At 38.2% G+C, this 25,944-nt stretch overlaps 2 protein-coding genes across 3 annotated transcripts; one reads left to right on the forward strand and one right to left on the reverse strand.

The window, feature by feature from the left end:
- The first annotated feature begins 1,233 nt into the window (after positions 1–1,233).
- Positions 1,234–10,260, forward strand: LOC143854905 (homeobox leucine zipper protein). Its single transcript, XM_077365035.1, has 2 exons — positions 1,234–1,653; positions 9,679–10,260. The coding sequence occupies exons 1-2, from the start codon at positions 1,315–1,317 to the stop codon at positions 9,907–9,909; spliced, it is 570 nt and encodes a 189-aa protein (XP_077221150.1). The 5' UTR covers positions 1,234–1,314; the 3' UTR covers positions 9,910–10,260.
- A 4,470-nt stretch (positions 10,261–14,730) lies between these two features.
- LOC143854238 (glucosamine inositolphosphorylceramide transferase 1-like) lies at positions 14,731–20,363 on the reverse strand. 2 transcript variants are annotated; one of them, XM_077364091.1, is made up of 4 exons: positions 20,010–20,363; positions 19,636–19,758; positions 16,580–16,753; positions 14,731–16,487 (listed from the first exon to the last, which is right to left on the reverse strand). In XM_077364091.1, the coding sequence occupies exons 1-4, from the start codon at positions 20,235–20,237 to the stop codon at positions 14,829–14,831; spliced, it is 2,184 nt and encodes a 727-aa protein (XP_077220206.1). In that variant the 5' UTR covers positions 20,238–20,363; the 3' UTR covers positions 14,731–14,828. The 2 variants fall into 2 exon arrangements, with proteins under 2 accessions (XP_077220206.1, XP_077220207.1); XM_077364092.1 differs by lacking the exons at positions 19,636–19,758; positions 20,010–20,363 and adding an exon at positions 19,187–19,416.
- Between the last annotated feature and the right edge of the window lie 5,581 nt (positions 20,364–25,944).

The raw sequence follows: 25,944 nt of genomic DNA on the forward strand, positions 1-25,944 counted from the left end.
TTAGTATGGTGGAAAGATGTCCAATGTGTTGCATACTTGACCAATACGCCAAAAGCTCCAGTGTTGTTGAAATGTGTTGGGCTAGGACTTTTAAACTTGTTCTTATGCTGCTAACTTGTTCTGTTGCAGCTCAAATCAGCGCCTTGGTGCGAAAGGTTCGGATGCAAGTAACCTGCCTTATGTCAGTTTGTGGTTGGGTGGGTTGGCTCGACTTTCAACCACATACAAAAGGTTAAGGATCACCCGGAGTGGAACTACGGGGGAGCCCTTTGACACTCAAGTCAGTTCGAGACACCAGAAAAAAGGAGAGCTGAAATGGATGAGAGGCAAGGAGATCACCGTGGATAGAGGTAGGATACGCACACCTGAGGGTATGTTTATTAGAGGAGGCGGGCTTAATTCAACTAGGTGCCCAATGAGTGTTCCTCTAGTGGGAATGCCAAGAGTCTACTTCTTTATTTCTTTTTCCTTTATTTTTTCTTTCTAGACAGGAGTTCTGATTTCTTAGGTACAATGTAGCGGTCACATGGACCGCATATATCACTAGGGATGTCTGCGTGCACGATAATAATCCAGAAAATTATTAAAATCTCTAAAGAATCCACGAGCAAACATCACTCGACGACCACAACTAGTGAAATAAATGATTTCCATAACAAACTAAACGGAATAAAAGTCTGACAATAATTAAAGTCTCTAACGACTCTCTCTCCCAAATCCCGTGAGTCCTTTAAAGCCACTCGTCAATATTTGTAATCAAATAAGATATCGTGGATTGAGCTGACGTCCATTACATAATCATTTGTTGGGCCTTGGTGTAGACAGGGTATGCCGAGAAAATCTTCTTCATATGATGATCCTAACACTCTATTACGAGCCCGAATTGGTTCGCAACAGATTTGACTGACTTAGAGAGAAGATCAACCAGTTAATCCACTTCGAGGGAAGGATCAATCATCCTCTGTGCAGAAGGACACACCTTCTTAAACAAGTACATAAACAATCAAATGAAGATTAACCTAATACGGACTAGTATCCAAATCAATCCCAGTTGCCTAATCTGCCCTAATGCCTAATTGACCATCCAGTAATTAGTCTTACAAGATCTAATATATTATAAATCTACTAATTTATTCAACTCTAGTAGGACCGTCTAGGCTCATCTGTTGGGCCCACTGTTTTTTTTTGGGTTCCACGTGCACGAACGACCTTCCTTCCACCATATAAATTCTCAGCAAAGTGTAAAAACTCATATTTACACTTGCAACCGGCCGCCATTGATCAACAGATTTGGATATTCTGCTTTGGTCCTAAATGAGCGGAAGGAAGAGGGACAAACCCTACATCTCCTCTTCTTCATCAACCCCAAAGAGGCCTCGCCCTATGCCCAGAAAACCAGAGAGTGGGGTTAATGAGGAGGAGACTAGGGCTCCCACCAAGCAAAGTTGGCTTGTAATAGTGAGCGGACTCGTCCCTTCATGTACCGTTATGGAGCTCAAATCTCGTTTTGAGATGTTTGGACCCATTTCCAGGATCAACATAGACAGAGCCCTAGGGTTTGGCTATGTCACTTACCGGTCTAGGGATTCCGCCGAGGCCGCAATCTCTTCTTCCCTAGGACCCTCTTCTGGAATATCTCTCAGATCAATCACGGTATATTCCCTCTCTCTCTCTCTCTGTTAGAATGAAATCCCTGCAATTTCATTAGACTCATCGAAGGTTCTAATCAGCACCTTACCCTTTTGTGATAGCATCTTTGTACAAAGTGTCATATTAAAAGAAACAACTAAAACAACACAACAACAACAAAAAAAACAACATCAAACCCTAGAACAGAAAAGCAAAAAAGAAATGCTCGCTATATAGTATCTGACGGCCCATATTCGTTCGAATATATTCTTGTGGTCAACCAATCTCGGTATATTCTTGTGGTCAGCCAATCCGGCCGAGAATCCATTGACAGGCTGTTTTCTGAGATCTGCAACCAATCTAAACGCTGAAAACAATAATGTAAACAGAGAAAGAAGAGGAAGGGACATAAATCCGCACTTTTAAAAGGTGAGAGAGGGCATAGGGGTGCCACGTGGCACACCCTCAGACTCTGAAGCACCCTTTCAACTTTAACATGATTCTTCTAGTGGATCATGTGGTATCAACAATTGTGGCCATTCCTAATAGATGACTTTAGTTTTTATCATTTAAAAAGGGCTGATTGAGAATAAAACGGTTATTAGTAACCGATTGAATAGTTGCAATGAATAGATGTGTTAAAAAAAGAATAGATGCGTTAAAAAAAGAAAGGGTTGCATTGTAAATAGATGCGCTAAAAAAAGAAAGGACAATGCATAGATGCGTTAAAAAAAGAAATGGTTGCATTGTGAATAGATGTGCGTTAAAAAAAGAAAGGGTTGAATGCGGTTTGCAGAGGGGGTGCCACGTGACACACTCTCAGCGTACCACATCCAACTTTATATAGATAGTATAGATTTGCTAGGCAATTTCGCGTAAAGCCATTTCGCAGCTGACTGATATGTACCTATTATGGTGTGTAATTTGTAGTTACAAAGTAGTTATCAGATAGTTGTGGGTGTTAGTGGCTAAATGGGTTAATGACGTGGCACTCTTTGTATTTGTATTTAAGTGACTATATTTCAATGAAAAGGGAGAAGAAGAGAGAATTTATAGCAAAGGTGACTTTGTTTAGGAGAGTCATGGGCTCCTCTTGAATTGAGCCGTTAGGAGGTCTGGTTGGGTTGAATCAACCTCTCTCCCCCTCTTTTTTTTTTCTCTTTTGTTTTGTTTATTTGTGTTACGGCCATTAGGCATGTAACACTGACTTTATGCAGATTTTGTCCAGGCTCACTTTTATGTGGATGTTCTCTCATGCAAAAGTCAGCTGCAAAATGGCTTTTCGCGAAATTGCTAAGCAAATCGCTTTTCTTTTTCTTATTATGCTGATTTCTATTTCCTATTTTGCTCTCCCTAATTTCTATATCATGTAGATGCCATATGGCTATTCAGCGAGCTATAATCACATTTAGTGCTGTTAACACATTGGAGGCCGAGTTTTCTTGAATTAAGTCACTGTTTTCTCCATATTTCTCCTACTCTATTCTTATTCTCTATTTTCTGTTTTGATAGAACTGCTCTCTCCCTCTCTCTCTCTGGGCTCATGTGTTTTCTTTGTCTTTTGCATCAAATTGAACTGGGGTCATGCCATGGGTTGGTCTTGAAATGTGCTTCAATGTTCAAAAGTTGATTATTTGATTCTCTCTCACACATGAATGGGATTAAGAAATCTCCTTATAGACGCTAGAGTAAAAGAGATCAACTTTGCCATTCAAATCTGCGGATATTGTATGTTAATGTTACCAGCCTTTCAGAACCATGTGGGAAACAACTCAGGAATTTTTTTCTCTTGGGAATGCTAGAATTTAAGAGGTGGTGTGAACTTGGCTAAATTGATGAATCACTAATAACTCTCGCCAATGTTTAAAAATGTGGATGCGGGTCAAAACTCGGCTAAGAAAAATCCTTGTCGACTCAACGCGGACGCGGCCAAGAACGTGGTTGACGCGGTCATAATTCGGGAGAGTGAAAGGAGTTTTTATTGATTTTGTAGGGTAAAATGCAGAACATGGCGGCAAAAGGTGGAACACGGCCAAGGAAACAGGAGTCCACGATGATGCGGGGGAGTCCACGATGACGCGGGGGAGTTTTAAAACTATGGCTTTCGTAATTAAGGGTGTGTTTAGATATGAACCAAAATTGCAATTTGGGTGTACATTCGCACACAGCCTAAATGCCTTTAGATAGTGACATCCTTGAAGCAGTTATTTTAGAGGAACCATTTTATGGGGTAATATTTTTTTGTCTTGGGAGATGGCCGTTAGGGGAAAAGATTTTTTTTTTCTTCCATTTGTGAAGGAACATTCATGGAAATTCTCAACAACCTGCATGACTTTATTAGACGCAATTCACTACCAGTCAAGTGATTGCTCACTATTTCAGCATTAGGAATCAAGGGAAGCCATAGTTAAGGATTGTTCAGATCAGATTGCGGATAAAGTGATGTCCCCACTTTGGTTCATTCCGCTTCCATCTGCAAGGTTGTCAAACAGTTATTGGAAATGATATATTTGCTGGAGATGATTGGAGTGTATTTCTTGCTTATCATACTGCAGATGTTCTACTTTCTAAAAGCTTGTGCTACTCTTTATGTGTTATTACTATCCCCTCTGCAATTTGGGGGAGGGGTGGGTTACCCATTCTAGTGGAAGGCTTGCATTTTCCTTTTTATCATGTGGCAATTGTGGAAGGAGTGGAAAGGCGATGCTTTCAGAAAGATTGCTCATTTCCTCTCCAAGTTGGGCATGGAATGCATTGCTTGAGGATGCCTATCTTTTTCATCCATTTCAACTTCATGCCCTTGAATGTTCTTAGCAATTGGTAGGTAGCTGAGAACTTTGAAGATGATCTTATTCTAAAACAATACCCATGAACTCGGTATAGCAGGAGAATGAGTCTGCACAAATTTATGCTTTTTAGGATAGACATTGATTATTATGTTATGTGGTGCAAGAGTTGTCTTGCAAGGCTAGGGTGTATCTAGGCCTACATTTTAGTATGGGCAGGATGAATTAGATTAAAACCTAGTGATTTTGTTCACCACAAGGATAGACATGGATAAGTTGTTCCTCAGATTGGTTTTCCTGTATGGATTAGTTTATCGTCTAATTATCTTGTCTGGTGTTCCCCAATTTTGTTATGGTAATAAATTATCCAAGAACAAAGGTCGACGTGAACAAAGGAAAGCAAGTCTATTCAAAGATGAAATAGACCTTGGCTTGCTATTCCCATGATGAACGACCCTAGCATGATCGATACGGAAATGAATCGAGTCATTTGTTCCTTTACCCAAGAAAAGGTATTTCTATTTTGCATGGTCCAATCATTGATCCCGGAAATTTCTACAATAAATTAGGTAGGTAGCTAATTTATTGGGGGAAGAATCAGCACGAATCGGATTTTTTAAGGAAGGTATCGAGAGAGAATTTGATTTGGTTAGACAATGTGTGGTTGGTAAACAAGGATCGGTTTTTTAGCAAGGTACAGAATGTATCGTCAAATATTCAATATGATTCCACAAGATCTATTTTCGTTCAAGTAACGGATTCTAGCCAATTGAAAGGATCTTCTGATCAATCCAGAGATCATTTCGATTCCATTAGTAATGAGGGCTTCCGGGAAGCATCCTTTTAAATTTCTAATGAAACCGACACGAAATGACCGAAATGTTCCGTTTCCATCCACACCGAAACCGAAATCGAAATGACTGAAATGCATAAACCAAAATCGTAAGTGTAGTATTCGTATACTGTATTAGTAAGCATTATATAATTATATTTATACAAAGGGAAATGATTTTAGCACTCCACTTTTTTGATATGTCGTGAAAGCTTCTTGTCTTTTTGTTTTTAATTGACGTTGTCAGAGCTTTTTGGGAACTGTAAATAACCTTTTGACAGCCCTTTAATCACTAAAAGACAAGAAGCTTTCGCCACATATCAACAGATTGGAGTGCTAAAATCATTTTCCTTATACAAATTGCATGCAAAATGTGGTGCATGCATTATTTATAAATATTTATATGAATTACATCTGAAATTTGGTAAGTACTAAATTAAGGGAGATGATATTTTCACCCCCCCCGCATTACGTGCACGCCCCCCTTATAACCTGATTTGACGTGAAAAGTGGGAAACTTTATGTCAAATCACGTTATAATGGGGGTGTGCAAGTACTGCAGGGTTGGTGAAAATATCATCACCCTATTGTCAACATGTGAGACAATGCATGTCATTAGCTGTTTGATGTTTTTTAAACTATTATAGATGGTTATCTTGCTTATATGATGGTTTCTAAGTGTGTATTTGTGCTTGTTCTAGCATCTATGGAAGTCATCTTTAAATTCTATCATCTGCATATGTTTTCATATGTTTCCCTTATTTTAGAGGATTTCCACCGAAATTTCCAACCGAAACCGAAATGTTTCCATTTCCATGGTGACCGAAATCAAAACCAAAACTGAAATTTAAAACCTTGCTGGGAAGGTGGATTGTTATCCCTGGTTGGAAGAATAACAACTTTGGGCTTCTTTTCTTAGTTGCACGAAGTGGAAACTGATTCCAGAGTGGGATCGAGAATCGTTGATGCTAAAAAAATTTCACAGAGGGCGTTGAGAAGTGGGAGGGAGGGTGAGAGAGTATGAAAGGGGAACACAGCTTGGGTAAAGTTTCTTGCAACTCAGTCCAATTCCGTAGGTTGTTATTACAACTCAAGTCTGGATATTGATCATGCAACTGACTGCTGTCATATAAATCAATGAACCATGAAGAAGGAAATGGTTCTTGATGAAGGGTTTGTGCACATTCCCAAGAGGGTGAATATCATAATACAATGTTGATCCTGTAAAAAAAAAGGACACCAGACACACAGAATATTTGCTGGTCTTCATAATGAAAAGCTACCGACGTTAATAAAGGTGCGAGTGGAGGGACAAGGGGCAGGATTTTGGAAGACAAGTTGGTATTGGAGTTTCCTTATCTAATGGGTGTGATTTGGAAGCTCTTTTATTTTCTTGTTCTCAATGGGTTTCCCTAAACTCCCCCTTCACACTTAGTGGTATTCGAACCTTGAAACTTTTTGGGTTACATACACACTTTCTCTACATGAAAGAACCACTCCACATCTCCGTTTGGTCAATGAAAACATTCCATCTCCAGTTGTTGCTTAGATTGGCATGACCACACTACAGTGAACATCAGTCCCAGTGAGCGACTATGTTCTCAAACATCTGTTCACCCTATGGCTGTGCGTGACCACTTATGGAGTCATAATTTCAAAAGCATCCTTACCAAATAATATAATGGTTGAAAATAATTACTTTATAAAGTTGTTGGAAAAGTTCACAATAAAATGCTTGATGTTGTTGCATGGGGAAATAGCATATGCACACATCCCAGCACCTTGCTCATTCGCTACCATAGAAAAACTCAATATATGTTCATTTGACTAAAGTAGACCACCCTCAACTGTTTAAATTTTAAAAGGTGTGAGGCATACGCGCCTTAAGGCAAGCTGTATGAAAGTGCCTTTCTTGTCAAATGGCTGAATCTTAAATGCTTGTGAGGCATACGTCCCATCCGTTGAGGTGAAAGGTGTAAGCCTCTTAATCAAGGTGATGAAGGTCTAACATAATGTTCAAATTTTTTTTTTTTTCTTTTCATTCTCTCTCTCTCTCTCTCTTACTCATCTGCCTCTTTAAGCCCAAGCGTTGTTGTCAGCTTTGTTATGTTCCAGAATGGAATTTCCTAAGAAAACCTGAATCGAAATCGTACCAGGATGTACTGGCCTATGTTTCAGTCAATTTGAAGTATTTTGGGTTGTTTCAGTCCTTTTGTACATTGTGGTTGTTCTGGTCAATTCTTTTTTTTTTTCTAACATTTTCCTTGGAAGGTTAGATGCCCTAAGGGCCTACTCAATTGAAAAACCATATCCAATCAATTGCGAAAGCTTAACAATAACAAAAACCTCTTTATATGGATCATATAGATGGAATTTATATTATGTTGATTTTTTAGATAGGTGTTAATATGATATTAATGTATGGTGGGTATAATTAAATGGAGTTTTTACAAAAGGCCACCTATAGTTTGCATATTCTTTAAAACTACCTTTTGGTTTCAAATTTCCAATATACCACTTATTGTTTGCATAAGTTTGCAAATTTATGTCAAAAGGCCACCTGTCGTTGGGAAAATGACATAAATCCTAGCTGATTTTGACTAGGACAATGACCAACCTTTATTTTGTGGAAAGACCAAAATATCCCTGTTTTAAACCTTACTATATTTAGTTAGTAATTCTTATTTTGTTATTACAAAATTCCATATAATAACCTATTAATCTAATTAATATTTTATAATTGTAAAACTATACTAATTCTTTTTTCTTTTTTTTTGAAATGGCTTACTAATTCTTTTTATTAAACTGGAAGATTTTATTTTTAGCTGGAAAATTGGACTCATTGGAGAATTGGACTTCCCTCACTTTTTTTGTTGCAATTTCTATTTGCCTTTGTTTAGAATGCTTACTTCCATCACTACCTATCACTGTCTTGAACTCTTGATAACATGAAATTGTCTGAACTCCACCAATATCCATTTGCTGTTAGTGTTGCTTTTGGGGCTTGTATCGTTTCAAAAATCTATGATTTTATGGACAAAGCTAATAAGTCCTATTATCATATTGATAGTCTCACAGATGGGAACTTGTGAATGCCGTTGAAGAAATCCAGGATCGAGTGAACGGTCACGAGACTAGCTGTCAGTGTGTCAGGTCAGCTAATAATGAAGCTGATCGGGTAGCTCACTTTGGGGTGGAGTGAGATCATTTGGAGTTGTTTGTTACTTTGTTTGATTTTCTACCTCCTTGACTTTGCTTGGGCCATGTTCTTGTTATGTATCTGTTTTTTCTTTGGTAGGCACTCTTGTACTGACTATCTTGGTCTTTGGGGTTTCCCCTTTTCACAATATATATCATCAACATCCAAAAAATGTACGATTGACTCTCTGGTACCCAGTTATGATGCAACTTATAACAGAAATAAAATCCAAGAGTCGATGGGTAGCTCTTAATGACAATTGTCAACAATATGCCTCAAGTTTGGAATCAAACGAAAGGTAAATTATTTCAAAAAATAATAACTAACATGAATAGTGTCATGGGAGTGGAATCGAGCCTCTAGCTCAATGGTTAAGGCTTTGTTCTCCAACCTGGAGGTCGGAGGTTCTATCCTAGCTTACCTACCAAAAAAAAAAAGGTATCGTGGGAGTGGAGCAATACCTCTTTTGTCCTAATTCACTAAAGCAACTTAAGTAAAACTTAAAAAAATATCTATTATAACCCAATGACTTGAAACTATCAGCCTCAAGTTATCCTACATTGAATTGAGTCCCATTTGCGCCAGAAATTCTCACGAACAGATGCAAACTCTTCTCTTCTTTGACTCATGTTGCTGGTCCATTTCTGCGTCACGAATAACCCCTAGTTAGACTCCGCTTGCATAAGTTAACATCCTCTGGATGCTCTAACTTGCACAGATGTTGATCCACCATATCCTCAATCTCAATGTGAGATTGTACTACATCCGTGTGGGTAGCTGCTCAATGCACCTTCTTCGATGTCATTATAGAACTTTGCATCTCATGACGGTGTTGTGTCATCAGCATAACAGCATTTGAAAGGATGATAGAGGCTTTGACAAGCAAGTTAAACTCTACTTAAACAAAACCTATGAATCATTTTACTTGGCATTGGGTGTAATACTCGTTATCTGTAACAAATATCTAGTCGTATGCTCTCACACTGCTGCTGATCTTCACCAACAAATATCTACTCGTATGCTCTCACACTGCTGCTGATCTTTACCGTAAGTATTTTTTTATAAGTGGAAGAAATCCCTTATTCATTGCAACTCGATTTAATGCCCTCTTTTCATCCATGATTCCTATGGGTGGGTCAGCCCTTTTTTTTGTGGTTATTCTTATCTTCTTGAATAGTTGATGATCCGTGGTTATTCCTTTATTCAAATTCATTTGTTCTGGGGACATGCAGGTACAAGTGTCTTGGCCGAGTGACCCTCTCCCCCAATGGAGTGCGGGCGTGCGAGGTTCCTCTCACAAGGATCATCAACCGCCATCCAAGTTGCTGCGAGCTGAAATACCGCTCAGCAGACATGGTAAAGGTAAAAAGAATCTTGTTACAGGTATGACAACAACCACTTCGACTAGATCAGAGTTACCGTTTAAAGGTCGAGAAATCATTGCTTACGATGATCTTCTTTAACCGCTCCCGGTATTTGAAAGGGCCTTCTGTCCTAATTAAGCAGAGATAGAAACCAAGATATATTTACGAATCTGATGGTTCAAAATTCAGGCAGGAAGCTATGCAGTGTACTGGTTGGTAAAAATCACCAAAAACTTTATTGTTCTATAATGTTATTCTTTTTGGTTTTGTATATTCAACTTTTTAGGGAGCATGAGGTTTATGTGGTCAAGATGTAAAGTAGCATTAATCTTCTCAAGAGGATGTTTTAGAGATTAAGAAGGTATGTTTGCATTGTAGATTTTTCATATTTATGTGGGTGTGTCAAAGATTGGACAGATTTGAATGCAACAGGTGTTTAATTCGACCGCATGAGGTTCTGATAATGGCACTTCTCTATTTTACACTTTATATTGGATGATGATAACAATGGACTAGAGAAAATGTTAACCGAAGAAAGTAAGTACTAAGTACCATTATGGGCACAAAGGGAGTGTGCATATCATTTCCCATAATATATACTACTTTCAAGGTAATAATTTTATGGCAAAGGCAGTCTTGGCTTACTTGAAGCTTCTTTGGAACTGAATTTCAAAGTTGCAGATGCAGGGCAGAAGGGTGTCAATATCAATTTTATAGGATCGGGGAAGCTGATTTGTTTGGGATTTTCAGAACCGATTGTGAGTCAAAAACTGAATACTGGACTCAAATTTATGTTTTGTTTCGAGTCAAATGATCACTTTTGGACTCACAATCGATTCTCAAAATCCAAAACAGACTGGGGGTTTAAACTAAGACGCTGGAAAAGTTTGGAGAGGGAAAAGTTTTCCGGAATTCCTGCCTTTTAATTGTTTGTTTACACATGAAAAACTGTAAACTGAACCACCCAGTTCATGTTTGATTAGTATGGACCAATTTATATTTATATTCCCCTAAGGCCCCGTTTGTTTTGGATTGCGGCAACCGATTGTGATCCCCAAACCGATTACTGGACTCAAAATTCTTTCCACTAGACATTTTTTTCTTGCAATCCAAACAGGGATCAGGTGTGGAGATCAAAAGGCAAAGCTTTCCTAAGGATCAAAGGATTCAGAGAGCAGCAAAGTGATACCTATTTTCTAAGGACCACAAGTCTTTGAAAATGAGCCGAGTTGCTTATTTATAGATGATAAGATGTATTTGAGAGGCACTCTTGGAAAAAATCCAAAGTATCAACCTCTCATTGGCTCACACTGAGGAAAAAAGAGTATTTTTGCATGAATGAATTAGAGCTCTTTGATCAAATTTTTTGATCAATGGTTGAAAATGATTCTGTAATCAAAGTTGCTTACAGAATCATGCAATTAGTCCTTTTAGAATATAAGATGGGAAATGATATCAGCACAAACATGTTTAATAATTGCACAAACCAAGATTGTCTTTTCCTATTTAACTGGCTTGTGAGAGCTTTTTGGGAACTGTAATAACCTTTGACCGCTCTTTGAATACTAAAAGACAAGATGGGTTAGTGAAAATATAAAACATGGTTGTGCTGATATCATTTCCCTATAAATTGGTAAAAGACAGAATAGGTTGGTTAAACTCCTGGGTAAATTGGTAAATTTTCATTGTCAATTCTAAACCATTGATCACTGGTTGAGAACGATCCCAGCTGAATGTTGCTGGTGTCATCAAATATCAGCTAAATTTACCCTATTCTAACAAATGAGAATCATGCAAGAGAAGCCAAGCTAGAAATTCATGTGCCAGACTCATGTCAGTTTGCATGTAGGGACAAATTGATCATTTTCCATAGGATAATTGTAGCCCATTGAATAAAACATAAGCAATGGTCTTCAATCAACAGAATACATGATTTGATAGAGAATATCTTATGGGTTTTCTTTTTTAGTTTTTTTTTATGAAATTCTCCTGAAAAATATTCCAACCATGCTCCTTTTTGAAGGTTTTTATCACCAACCAAGATATTATTTCAAAATTAGGAGATTTTTGTTCTATGACATAGGTAGAATTATCTCTAAGGTGATCACTAACCTTATTTCTCTGCAACAAGGTTCTTTTGTAAAAGGCAGAGTTTCATTTAAAACATAAGCATAGTGCAAGAGATGTTTCACAACACTGATAGAAAGTCTTATGGGGCAATGTCATCTTGAAGCTTGATATGGTCAGAGGGTACAATCATATTAAATGAGACTTTCTTTTGGAGGTTCTTGCTAAATTCAGATATTTCAACTCGTTTATAAATCAGATTTCTAACAGTTGGGTCTCTATATGTATAAATGGAGATCCAAGTGGGTTTTTCCGATCACAAAGGAGGTTATGTGAAGGAGATCCACTATCTCCCATCTCTTTATCATACACTCTCAAAACAGTTTTTGTATCCAACCTGCACTCTGCCACAAACAAACCTATTTTTCTTTTAGGAATAAAAAAGGGAAGTGATATATTCAGAGCCCCTTTTTTATTTGGGATGACCCCCTCTAGCGTATTTATGATTTACTCTTTTACACTAGAGTCTAGAGGGGGATGTCCTAAGTAAAAGAAAAAAAGGGCGAATATATCATTTCCCATAAAAAAAATTAAAAAATTGGTGTGGTTTCAGTGAGGCATGTGCATAAAATCTAAGATCAGAAGTAGTATTTTGAAGTCCAATAATTCAACCAAGTATTACAATCTAACATACATCAGTGGTTCTGAACAAAGACCAGGTAATATGTCATAATGATCATTCAGGATTATTGATTATTAGTTATTACGATTAAACTTATGGAAGAAACTAGTTAAAATGGGCTAAGTCAATGTTCACTGGTTGCTGGATGAAGTTGGGTGACAAATCGAGGTGTAAAGAACCTGTAGAAGATGCACCCATGATGATTGGAAAAGTGGGAATTTAACTATGATGGTTTAGATCCCACATTCCATGGTGACTATTATTAGCAAAAGTTTTCTTTATCTCTAAAGACCAAGGACATATGAAATACAGCAGCTCAAGCCTATTCTCAACTGGAGGATTTAGGCCAGATCTACCAACTAGGTAGGGAGATTGCAAACATTCAGTAAGGTAACTTGTCCAAAAAGGATTAATCTGGGTTTCTCAAAAAAATTAGAGGAATTTGACATTATTAGCCCTAGTATCAAAGGAAGAAAAGAAACAAACCAAAACAATGCAAGATCTTCAAATTTCTTGCAAGCTTGAGTCTAGATCTAGAGCTCCAACAGGTTCTAGTGCTTGGGAAATATATTAGTTACATATGTCCAAGGACTTCTACAATTGACAAATATAAATTGAAGTGCTCTCATTGCAGAAAAAGGATTCTAGTGTTGTGATCTCCATCCACATCTTCTCTCAAAGATGAGAACAATGAGTGGGCACACAATCATAGTTTTAGAGAGAGAAGACGATGGTTAATCAACATATTGTAGGAAGATCAACAATAATCCTAAGGAATCCAACTATCAAGAATCCAAGTCCACAACATGTTGCCCTTAAAGTGTCATTTAGAACCTTTACAACTAAAAAGTCATCGGGTTGCCACATCATTTGGTTAACTGATAATGTTCATGAAATAGTAAGTCAAATAACAAAAATACATCTTCCAAGGAAATAAGGGCCCGTTTGGATGCCGAGAAGATTTGGATTTGGATTTCTCACATTTGCAGCCCTTCTTCCATTGTAATTTGGATCGGATCAAATTCTTGGATTTTCAATTCAGCAGCTGACAGTGAAAAGGATCAGATTTCTAAATTTGCTGTGGAAATAAGAAATTGGAAATCCACTGAGCTGACAGTTTCTCACGCTCTTTGCTCCTCAACCTCTCCCCTCCACTAGGAAGTACCCCCTTCTTCCCTCTCTGTCTCCCTCTACTCTACATGAGCTGCCGGATCTATTCAATTTGTGTTCAAAACTCAATTCCAAATCCAAATACAAAATGGGAAGTATCCAAACGGGCCCTAAAGGATTTCATCTAAACAACATAAAACTGCATTCTTGAAAAATACAGAATGTCACCCAAATGACCATATTTTATGAGGCTGGCTGTTAAATAATGTAAAACAAGACAAGTTCACCCCATTATCGAAGTATGTTGTACGGATATCAGTAGCCATTTAATAATCCAAAGATTTTAAAATCCATGTTTTTAACATCAATGGTTTTGAAAGTTTCAACGGAAACAAAAGAAATGCATCCAAATAGCTCATAAATCTCTGATTTTTTTCTCCTTAAGTAATCTTCTAGTGATTTAGCTTTGATCTCGGCCATCCATCTCTACATAGAGTTTTAGACCTATAGTGGTGTAAAACTACAACCAGATAAGAGGCACATATTTAAACCTCTCTAGTGCAGGGACCATTTTCACTCCATTATATCGTGGTTTTTATCTCGATGATTCTACAATGATTTACACACTTGGTTGAAGGATGATGATGATGATGATGCTTCTGCACAATCCAGCTTAACTCACAGATTAATATTCTTGATGATTAGGATATATCACTAAGAACAGCTATTAGAGGGAATTTGAATCCCTCTAATGGGAATCAGTAACTACAAAGGTATGATAGGCCTTTGGACTCTGTGACCTTACAGCACGTGCTTGCTTTTATGGTTTAAAGGGATTAATTCACCAATCTTGCACTCAATTCAAAAAACCAGTAAATACTCAAAAAAATGCATCTTATTTGATTGACTGCCTCAGTAAAAGAGAATGGGAACAGATGAAACAAAAGTTTCTATGAACACAAGAGTCACAAATCAAAGCTATCCCCGCCCCCCCACCCCCCCCCAAAAAAAAAAAAAAAACACATAGACAAAATCATGATACAAGATACACTACATCAAAATACAAAAACCAACAGTAACTGTATAAAAAGGAGGTATGCAGAAAGCCTGAGAAAGAAAGAAACCAAGGTGCTACATGAAAAGTTGTTAGAAACTTGTTTTATACATCCCAGCCGTCACTCCGACCATTGAATTCCCATTTCCGGGTAGCCGGACTTCCATACAGCTCTGAGAACTTAACGAGGCAATCAGTTCTTACCTGATAATGGACCCATGTGTTCCGACTAATGGCTGCCCCAGAGAATTTCGATGTATCGATCGCCCATGCGGGTTTCACATACTCTACCGTCCTTGATGAGCTTGCATTTGCATACAGAAAATTCATAAGCACGTCCTCGCAATTAAAGTATTTGTCCACCACCTCCCTTCCCTCCTTGGCTTCCTCACTCCAATACTTCTCGAATGCAAACCGGGTATCAATGAATGCCGCTCCCGTCAATATCATGTTATACCCCATGTGGGCCCGAGCATACTTCTCATCCCTGTACTTAAGTGGGCTCCCATCAATAAGCCGCGGGTAGAATCCAACTATCCTATCTGGGTTTTCCCTCCAGACCCTAAATCCACGTTCCACGTCATCACAAGACATCATTATGTCATCATCAAGCTCTAGAACAGCTCGGGTCTTTATGGACGGATCAACCTTAAAGCGGTTATTAAGTGAATTGTTCTTCTCTACTCTAATCCTAACCGGCACTGTTGAATCTAGATCACTTGGTTGGGGAGGTTTCCCCTTGTTCCACACCACCACAATCTCCCTCACAGAAGAACATCTAGAGTAATGCTTCACATACATTTTCAGATTCCACAACCGAGCTTCGTAAGTCATTGTTAGCAATGTAAACTGAGAATAGTGACCCTTCAACGAGTAAGCCTCTTCTGCACCATTTCCACCATAAATATATCCAACACCCATGCATATTAAGAACACCCCTATCACAAGAGTTAATGCCAAAACTGCTCTTCTGGCACACGTGTTGGGCTTCATCCAACCTCTAATAGAGGTACTTGTCCTGTTCAGGCGGGAACAGAACCGTCTCAGCTTAGAAGACAATAAACGAGGGCGCTCCCGTGCTAGGCCATGGATGCACCAGTTTAGGGGTAAAATGCACTTCACAGCTCCCAACGATAATCCCACCAATATAACCAGTACAGCCACAACCGCAAATAAAGCAAAGCCTAAAATAATCCTGTGAACGGAGTCACCCGAAGGAACTCTGTCTCCGTCCATCACTCCAATCCACTCTCCGGAGTCTAGCTGTTGCGCATCCAGGTGATGGTAACGAGCACCATTCCAAGCATTTCGTCCTTTCTCGGGCTCTATCATACCTAAAGGGACTTCGACTTCCTTGTATTCATCCATCGTAAGAACCTCTACCTTGAATGCACGCACCCGCCGCCCATACGTTTGGCCACAGTCTTGACCCATTCTGTAGAGGTTACCATTGTAGATAAATGGCCTGCCGGCATTTCTAGCACCGAAGCTCTTATCAGTGTTATAGATTGGGTTCTGCTTGTGCGGTTTCCAAGGATCTAGAGGGGAGCTACTGTACCAGATTTCCAGTTCCCCGTTCTTCTTGGCGCCAAAACGACTGAAATCTGAGCCAAACAGCCAATATATAGCGTTGTACTCTATGATAAAGGCGTCAACAAGGGGCTTCTTAAGGATAACACGTTCCAGTGTCCATTGCAGAGGAAATTCCAGTGCACGATATAGACAGAGCTCCCCTTTCTGACTACTCTCGGGCATCATGTATATCTATTGTAGCAAAAAACCAGTAAGAAATTAGAATAGTTGTGAAAATGTGCCCTCTATCTAGTAAAGTAGTAGGAGCTAGCAGTTGATCTTACTTGTCCAAGATAGCTGAAAACATATGGATAAGAAAGATGCCACTCCTCATCTAAAGCAATGCCCAAGTGCTGCCATGTTGCACCCATATCAGTGCTTTTCGCAACGCCTATGTCTCCTTGCAATGTGACTGAGTTCTTCGTTTCGAAAAACAGATAAAGAGTATCTGTACCCCCCTGGATATTTCCAGAATAAAACATAAAAAAATTGTAAAAAAGTCCACAGAAGGCCAAGAGGATATACTACACAAGGTTACAGTATAGGCACTGCCTGTTCAACAACTATAAAAGATCCTCTAAATCATAGAAGTAGATGTTGCCCGAAAATTAGCACAATAAATTCATGATGGCATGATATATCCCAGAAAGATAACTATGAAAAAAAATGCATGTCCCTTAGGTTCTTATTACGCAGCCTTGAGTAATGAGAAGAAGAAAAATAAGATTTTTCTTGTTTCTGCGTAAACAAGAGGTTTTAAAAGTCCAGGTTGCAAAATCGAATTACTCTTTCCAAGGTATGCAATTGGTGAGAATGGCCAGAGGGTTCATAAATGCAATGATAACACATCAAATGAAAAGTACCCAGTTGATGCTTTTGAAGTGAAAACTAAGAAACCTGTGGTCTTGAAGCTGCTTCTACTAATATTGTAAGAGAACAATATACTTGGGATCAACCAAAGGGATACTTTTTTTGCAAGGTTTGTAATCAAAGATGCACACAAGGTAATAACTGTCTCAAACATCACATGATGGGAACACATTATGGAATAAAATTAAGCACCAGGTGTAGACTATAAGTTTCAGAAGCGTGTAAATATGCTCAAGGATTTTGAATCCTAGAAAAGGATAAAACTGGATTTCTTGTGGATATTGGAAAGGGCTTTATGGTAGCCCATCTATTTTCAGAGTTGATTCTCCAAGTAAAGAATGTGTGGATAGTAGGACTCACATTGGTAGTTGAGCTTCCCAACCACCAAGGATGAGGGGTCCCATTGATCAATTTTTCACTGCCAAAGCTCGGCAACAATTGTAAATTCCTGATGGAAGGAGGAAAGAAATGATGTCTGCATTAAGATAGGGAGATCTTTTATCCAAATGTTCTTTCTTTCAATGTAGTAAATACCATATTTTGCACCTACAACTGGGGATCATGGGGTATTTGGGGCTGGCTTTAAGTCCCCTTCCATGTATGAGATGAGCATAAATCCTCAAAGATGAAGTAAAAAATATAAGTGCAATGATGGAAGAGCATAAAAAGGTGAGGTCAAAATAGATTTTCTAATGAATTTTCTTATGTCTAATGGGTGGACCGAAGAGAAGAATAGTTAGTTTAATGACGTTTCTTGTAAATAATCCAACAAATACATGACTTCTAAGTGATGCATCCGGTTCCATAAAGGATGGGTACTTTTCATTTAAGCTCATTGATGATAGAATTGAGGTGGTTGGGGAGAAGAAACAACTTTCTTGATTGCCTCTATATCAGGAGAATTTGGTTCATTCTAGTTCATTCAGTTTTTTATGAACTGTATCAGCGAAAATCACATTTGATTCGATGGAGAACAGGGAGGATCCACCTTCTTTTATTTCTACATGTAGGATCTGACCTGTATCATTGATAATAGTAGGAACTGAACCATTATGGCAAGGAAAAAGTTGGATTCAGAGGAAGAGGAAGTAGAAATTGGAACTAGTTGGGGTCGGCTAAATGAATCCTTTAGAAATTGGAACAAAACATCGTGTGACTCGTCAACTCAACTCAACTCAACAAAGCCTCTATCCCAAACTAGTTGGGGTCGGCTAAATGAATCCTTTAGAAAAAAAAATCATGAAGAAGGTAAAAGGAATCTACCCGGCTCTAATCCTGGTTCTAGTTGGGTTTTTCTACGTGGATCATTTTCTTCCATTCTATCCTATCCAAGGTCATGTTTTCTGTTATGTTCCTAGCTATCAAGTCTTTCCTCACTATTTCTACCCAAGTTGTTTTCGGTCAGCCCCTACCTCTTTTTACTCCATCAATTTGGCACGAGTCGCCTCTTCTCACCGGAGCATCCAAAGGCCCTCGTTGGATATGTCCAAACCATCTTAAGCGGTGCTCTCTCATCTTCTCCTCAATTGGAGCCACCCCCACCTTTTTACGAATGTCTTCATTTTTAATTCTATCTAGCCTAGAATTAAAAATGAAGACATTCATAAAAAGGTGGGGGTGGCTCCAATTGAGGTGAATTTCCCATCTGTCACCTTAATCGCGTGACTCGTCAATCCTTAAAAAAAAAGAAATGAGCAAAATTTCATCACTGAGTGACAAATGGGAAATTCATGGAAAATAGTAATCCCCACTTAACCAATTAAGGTTCCAATCAATTGTAGATGAAATTAAGATTCCCATGTTACCGCACGCGCGCGCACACACACATAATTTCACCAAAAGAGGGAGAGAAAGAAAATAAAAATGAAGAATCTGCAAAATCAGATACCATTCCACAGGTTCTGAATCTTGAAATGTGCGAACAAATCTGCATCAATTTTTGTTTTTTTTTTAAAGCAAATAAATGACACTGTCTAAAATGTGGAATAAGAATCAAAAGAAATAAGGGCCCGTTTGGATACCTCAGATTTTGTATTTGGATTTGGAATTGAGTTTTCAGTACAAAATGAATAGATCTGTTGGCTCATGTATAGGGAGACAGAGAGGGAAGGGGGTAATTCCTGCTGCAGGGGAGAGGTTGAGGAGCCAAGAGGGTGAAGGAAACTGCCGGATCTGTGGATTTCCAATTTCTTATTTCCACGGCTTATTTGGAAATCTGATTTTTTTCACTGCCAGTCGCTAAATTGGAAATTCAAGGATTTGATCCGGATCCAAATGTCAACGCAAAAAGGCCTGCAAATGTGAGAATTCCAAAGCAAAATCTTCTCGGCATCGAAACGGGCCCTAACAGAATTTTACAAGATTTCAGCCAAAATTTCATACCGAAACCGAAATGTTTAAAACATTGGTTATAATAAACAAAATGCTTGGACAATAAAAGAGAGAAACAAGAAGAAAGATAAAAAGATACCTGAACAAAGAGAAATGGGTCAGCAACAAAATTGCTAGGAAAACCAGCATCCGACCCAGTAGCGCAACTAACAACAGGGTTCGCCACCGGCCACGCTGCGCTCTCATCCCTCCACACATTTTTCTGTTTCAAATTCACATAAACATAAAGAAAGAACAAGACCCATAAGAAAAAAGAAGAAGAAGAAGACCCATAATCCAAACAAAATGAAAATGAAAGAAAATTAAAAAAGAATCACATCAAAGAGAAAAATAAGGGGGGAAAGAACAAGACCCAGAAAAAAAAAAGAGAAGACCCATGATCAAACCAAAATGAAAGTGAAAGAAAATTAAAAAAGAATCACATCAAAGAGAAAAAAATAAGGGAGGTCTTACTGATTCAATGGGTTTTAAATCAAATGGGGATTGGCCATAGAATAATCCAATAGACCAAGAACCCTCGTTATCTTCTTGGCAACCGAATGAAGTGAGAGGAGGGTGAACATAAGGAGAGAAAGTTAGCCAAGCAAAGAGAGTGGCAACTGATCCAAAGACTATGATTGAAAAGAAAAAGAAAAGAAAGGTTTGGGAAAGGATGCAGTGATATATAGGGTTTGAACCCATGACTACACCTCTCTCTATCTATACTACTTGTTTTTCCTCTTATTCTTCTTTTTTTTTTCTATAGACATGCTTGTTTTGAATGAATGAACAAAGAAATGAAACAAGATAAAGATGCCCCCCTTCCTTGTCTACCTCTTTTTTTCTGTTGTTTTTTTTATGTCTAGTGAGGGAAGAATGGAAAAAGCCGCCTTGGAAATTTGGAGTCTTCCGAGTTGTCTCGTTCGTCAACTCTCGTTTAAAAATACAAAGTCTGCAGAGTGCTCTTCTGGTTTTAAATAATTTTTTATGGGAAGTGATATATTTATGGGCCCCCTTTCTTTTCTGGGACACACCCTTCTAGTGTATTTATTAAGGGCGCTGATATCCCCCCCCCCCCCCCCCCCCCCCCGCCTTCTCCCACCTTGACGGCTGGCTAACGTTTAACGTATTTGTCACTTTCCCACCATTTGACCGATCTCTCTCTCTCTCCACACACACACAACAGGAACAGTTGGTGGGCCCAACAGAAACCGTTGGTGGAATGGTGGGCCCATCTTTGAACAACGTACGCCCCACCCATACGTAGGATAATCCAAACTGTCCATTTGATGGGCCATAAACGTAAATAGGTTGAGTCCCAAAATATCATTTCCATAGGCTGATCCTAGCCATCCGATCTAAATTGAAACTACATCTTATGCAACCTCTATTGATTGTAGGGTTGTGATGATCGTCCTGTAGAAATGATTTTTTGGGGCACAACCTATTTACATTGTGGCCCATCAAATAAATGGTGTGGATCATTCTATGGAGTTGGTTGTAAAGTAACATTAAGGCCCGTCCACAACATAAGCCGTCCATGGTTTGGTTAATCCTATGGAGTTGGTCGTATAGTAACATTAAGGCCCAATAGTAGGCCCCACCGATATATTTTCAAATTGAAGCGTACCGTCCACAACATAGGATGATCCAAGCCGTCCATGGTTTGGATCATCCTATGGTGTGGTTCGTACAATAACATTATGGCCCAATTTAGGCCCCATCCATATTTTTGAAAACGAAGTGTACCGTCCAGACCATAGGATGATCCGAGCCGTCCATTTGATGGGGCCATAACGTAAATGGGTTCTGCCCCCAAAAGGGTTGGCCCATCAAATGAATGGTTTGGATCATTCTGTGGTCGTACAGTAACATTAAGGCCCGTCCACAACATAGGATGATCCAAGCTGTCCATGGTTTGAATAATCCTATGGAGTTGGTCGTACACTAACAGTGAGGCCCAATTGTAGGCCCCACTGATATTTTTCAAATTGAAGCGTACTGTCCAGAACATAGGATGATCCAAGCCGTCCATGGTTTGGATCATCCTATGGTGTGGTTCGTACCAATTTAGGCCCCACCCATATTTTTGAAAATGAAGTGTACTGTCCAGACCATAGGATGATCCGAGCCGTCCATTTGATGGGCCACAATGTAAATAGGTTGTGCCCCAAAAATCATTTCCGTAGGATGATCACAACCCTACAATCTATAGAGGTTGCATAAGATGTAGTTTCTATTTAGATCCGAGGGCTAGGATCAGCCTATGGAAATAATATTTTGGGACGCAACCTATTTACGTTTATGGCCCATCAAATTGACGTTTGGATTATCCTATGGTGTGGTATGGGCGGGGCCTATGTTGTTCAAAGATGGGCCCCACCATTCCACCAACGGGTTTCTGTTGGGCCCACCAACTGTTGTGTGTGTGTGTGTGAAGAGAGAGAGAGAGAGAGAGAGAGAGAGAGAGAGAGAGAGAGAGAGAGGTCAAATGGGGGGGTTATCATCGCCCTTTATTATTATTATTTTTGGTAGGTAGTATTTATTAAATTATTACTACTATTTTTACATTAAAAGTGGCTCAGGGAAGAGGGGGGATGCCAAAAAAAGAGGAGCTATAGGTGCAGTTGCAATGCCAAAAAATATATGTATCAAAAGCATATATAAATCTAAAGTTTATATATGCTTAAAAGCTCATTGTATAGATTTTGACTGACATGGTTAGACTTATATATCATGCACAATTCTTCACTTTGGACTGAAAATTGGTCTCATTGCGTCACATGCATTTCTTATTTGAAAATTTGAAGGGGAGTTTTAAAGCCCAACGGGGAGTGATCCGATGTCATCTCTTGGGCATTCGGTCATAACCTGGCCTTAGCTATTGGCCTAGACAATAGATAGGATTTTAGATTTATGTCTAATCTCAAATTTGTTAAGTAAATAAAAACAGTAATCGAACAAATTCACCAAAGAATAGAACAATCTATCCTAGACAGTGAATATCATAGAGTAGTTAAATCATTCCATCCAAACAAATAAAGCACATATCAAAGCTCCCTTGGAAGGGATATAATCAAAATTCATAATCATAATGGTCAACAAAACAGAATACATTGAGAAAAAAGATATACAGAGAAGAGGAAAAAACACAAAAGCAAGAAAAGTAAACATTAAAGTACTGATATTGGAAAAAAATACCGATGTTGGAACTACCATGTTTTTATTACTGCACGAAATCATCTTGTCTTTTGTATTTAAACAGCTCCCAAATGTTATTACAGTTCCCAACGAGCTTTTAAAAACCACTTAAAAAGAAATAAAATCTAATTTTGTGCAATTATTAAATTTGACCGCACTTGAAATGAGGTCAGGTAATCTATAAAATGATGCATTGAACAAAAAATCCCACTTAACTCTCCTATCGGATACATACATTACCCATGAAAATGAAACGCCCACCTAAAATTCTAATCAAGATCACTGGAACAGAAAAAATTATAGCATTTTACAGAAGTAAAGAACAAATTTTCATTGTTGATAGAATAAAGGGAATCATACTACAAGTTACACCTATATGAGACACGTTCATCCACTTGATTTTGGAATGATAAAATGGGAGAAGGTGTCCCAAAGGATACAACATAAACTTTTGATAAGAAAAGAAATTATGAAATAAAACAAATAGATGCAGAAAATAGGGATTCAATAGAAATTAGGGATTCTAAAATTAAAAATCTAAAACATGAAAGCTTTGATGTTCAAACACTAGGAGAAAAAAAAAAGAAACACACATGGGAGATCAAGAGGTTCAGTCTAAGCTTACCTACCAAACAAAATTATTTCCGTTAACACTTAAAAACCCACCGTAGGCAGGGACCACATTTTGCACCTCATATTTTGATGTAGCAGGGTTCACTATGCAGAGCATATGTTCTAATAGGCAGGACCCACTATTTTATACTAATGTATAGCATGGCCCAAGCATGCTAGTGATTTAATAAATTCCGAGCTTTTCCAAAAAATTCGTGCAATCCAAATAGGGCGTGTGTGTGTGTGTGTGAGAGAGAGAGAGAGAGAGAGAGAGAGAGAGAGAGAGAGAGAGAGAGAGAGAGAGAGAGAGAGAGAGAGAGACCCTCAGTCCCATTAGGGATGATCCTAATCGTCTGATGAACGTCAACTTTTCAGGCTTAAGCGTATAAAATCGAGGTTTTAGCTTTGTAGTATTTAGGATTTTAAAGTCCTAGATTATAAAATCCAAGATTTTCCAATCCTAGATAATAAAATCCATGTATCCAAACGTCCCTTTTTGTACTTAGAGAGAGTGATAACGATGGAGATAACTTTCTTCCATTTACGCTAACAATTACATGTGCATGTCCCATTAGTATAAATGGAAGAAAGTTTAAAAAGATAGAGCTAGAGATGATGATGCTGCATGATGATGATGATGATGATGTTGAACTTCATGTGCATGTTCCATGGCATAAAAGGAAAGAAAGAAATAATTCTTGGTTCATTAATTAGGTTCTGACATGTGAAGAGAGAGAGAGGGCATTAACCAATGGTATTAATTGTTAGCATTTAAATAGAGGTTTTCTTATTGAAGAAGAAATTTCTTTTAAGTCTCCTCTCTTATAAATGTAAATGACAGAAATGCCCTGGTTTCTGGGACACAGGTGGAATTAGGGATGTGGGACACAATTGGAAATAAAGGCAAATGGTGGAAGAAAATAACCCATCATTTTGCCTTATAGAACTTTCAATTATACTTGTATTGTACGGTTTTGGATTTTTCATCCATTTTGTAGAGCAAGTTGATGAAATTACAAAATAAGGTCAATTTTGAAAATATTATAGGGTGATCAGTTGGATCATGCTACTTGAAAAATATAAAAAAATGCCCTTTAAAAGCCTATTTTTGATTTTTCATCCTAAATATAGTAAGTTGCTGAAATAACAAAATAAGGTCAATTTTGAAAAGGGAAATGATAAATGTGTCCCTGTACACTTGTGGCTGGCTGTCCCAGGTAAAAAAGGGGGACGGATATATCACTCCCTTTTTTCAAAATATTAATGAGTTATCTAGTTATAAAAATGCTCTTTTACAAGCCTATTTTATTCTCTCTTGTTCCCTCTTATTTCTGTCTATGCTATATTGCTCTCTCCACCCCTTCCATTTGTCTAATCCTGAGACCTAATACTACTTACCCTGAGACATAACGTGACTCATCTTGAGATACAACATCACTTATCCTTAGACAACTTATCATGACATAAAACAAGGCTTGTCCTAACATAAAATGTGAGAGTCGAGTGACACATGAAAGACTTATCCTAACAAAAACATGATTTACCCAGACGTAAAGCATGACTTACCTTCACATATACATACCACAACGTTTTGGACTTTTCAAGTTATGGAAATAACAACATAAGCTGGGGTCAACTCAAAAAAGTTGTAAACGAGTTGATAAAAGTTGGGGCCCGGTAAAAGTTTAAGACAAATTGGAAAAGTTGGGGGTGGAAAAGCAAAAGTTGTGGTCAAGTGGCTAAAATCGAGGTTGACCGGCTAAAAGTTGGGGTTGATCGGGAAAAGTTTGGGTCCACCTAAATTTTTTCCGAGTTGACTACAACTTTTAATGAGTCGATCCCAATTTTTACCGAGTTGATCACAACTTTTCCGAGTTGATCTCAACTTTTATAGAGTTGACTTCAAATTTTTTTGAGTCGATTTGATTTTTACAGACCTAACCCCCATTTTATGTTAATTTTTACCGATTTGACTCTATTGTTTAGAAATTCCTCTTTGTGCTTCTTATTTATCTTCTTTTCTATTTTTCTAACACCTTCAATATTTCAGCGTCGTTTTTTATTTTTTTTTCCTTCCTCTTATTTTTCTTCTTCTTCCCCTTTTTCTTATTCATCCTCTTCCGAGGAGGTGTAGAAATGGCCCATAGTAGTGGAGATGAAAAATGAAAAACTTTGAGAAAAAGAAGAAGACATTTTTTGTCTGTTTATAGTACAGTACCATACTACATGAAATCAAGTTAAACGCCATCCAAGTACCATACTAACGTGAAATCAAGTTAAACACCGTCCACCTGTCATTTCAAGAATAAAATATAGGGAAAAATATAGATACACCCCCTCTAGTTTCCGACACATTAAACTCTAACCCTGACTTTCAAAACGTGACAAGTACACCCCTGAAGTTTTTTTAAGTAGACGGCGAGGACCAAAATGCCATCGTCTTCCCCAACTGAAAATTAGGGTTTTCATACTTGAAAACTGAAAATTAGGGTTTGATTCAAACCCTTGTTTATTTATCGACATAAACACTCGATTTAGGAGTTTTATTTGTCTTCATTCACACCATTATCATGATTTGCTCATAAACCCTAATATT

This window comes from Tasmannia lanceolata, unplaced genomic scaffold, assembly GCF_043159265.1.
Source record: "Tasmannia lanceolata isolate RefF3 unplaced genomic scaffold, GAP_Taslan_0.1 ptg000020l, whole genome shotgun sequence".
NCBI classification, from domain to species: Eukaryota; Viridiplantae; Streptophyta; class Magnoliopsida; order Canellales; family Winteraceae; genus Tasmannia; species Tasmannia lanceolata.

Coding starts and splice junctions, on each gene's coding strand:
- LOC143854905 (XM_077365035.1), top strand. CDS start 1,315: ATGAGCGGAAGGAAGAGGGACAAACCCTACATCTCCTCTTCTTCATCA. Junction 1,654..9,678: donor TATCTCTCAGATCAATCACG/GTATATTCCCTC, acceptor GGGGACATGCAG/GTACAAGTGTCTTGGCCGAG.
- LOC143854238 (XM_077364091.1), bottom strand. CDS start 20,237: ATGGGTTCAAACCCTATATATCACTGCATCCTTTCCCAAACCTTTCTT. Junction 19,759..20,009: donor ATTTAAAACCCATTGAATCA/GTAAGACCTCCC, acceptor AATTTGAAACAG/AAAAATGTGTGGAGGGATGA. Junction 16,754..19,635: donor ACCCATTTCTCTTTGTTCAG/GTATCTTTTTAT, acceptor GGAAATATCCAG/GGGGGTACAGATACTCTTTA.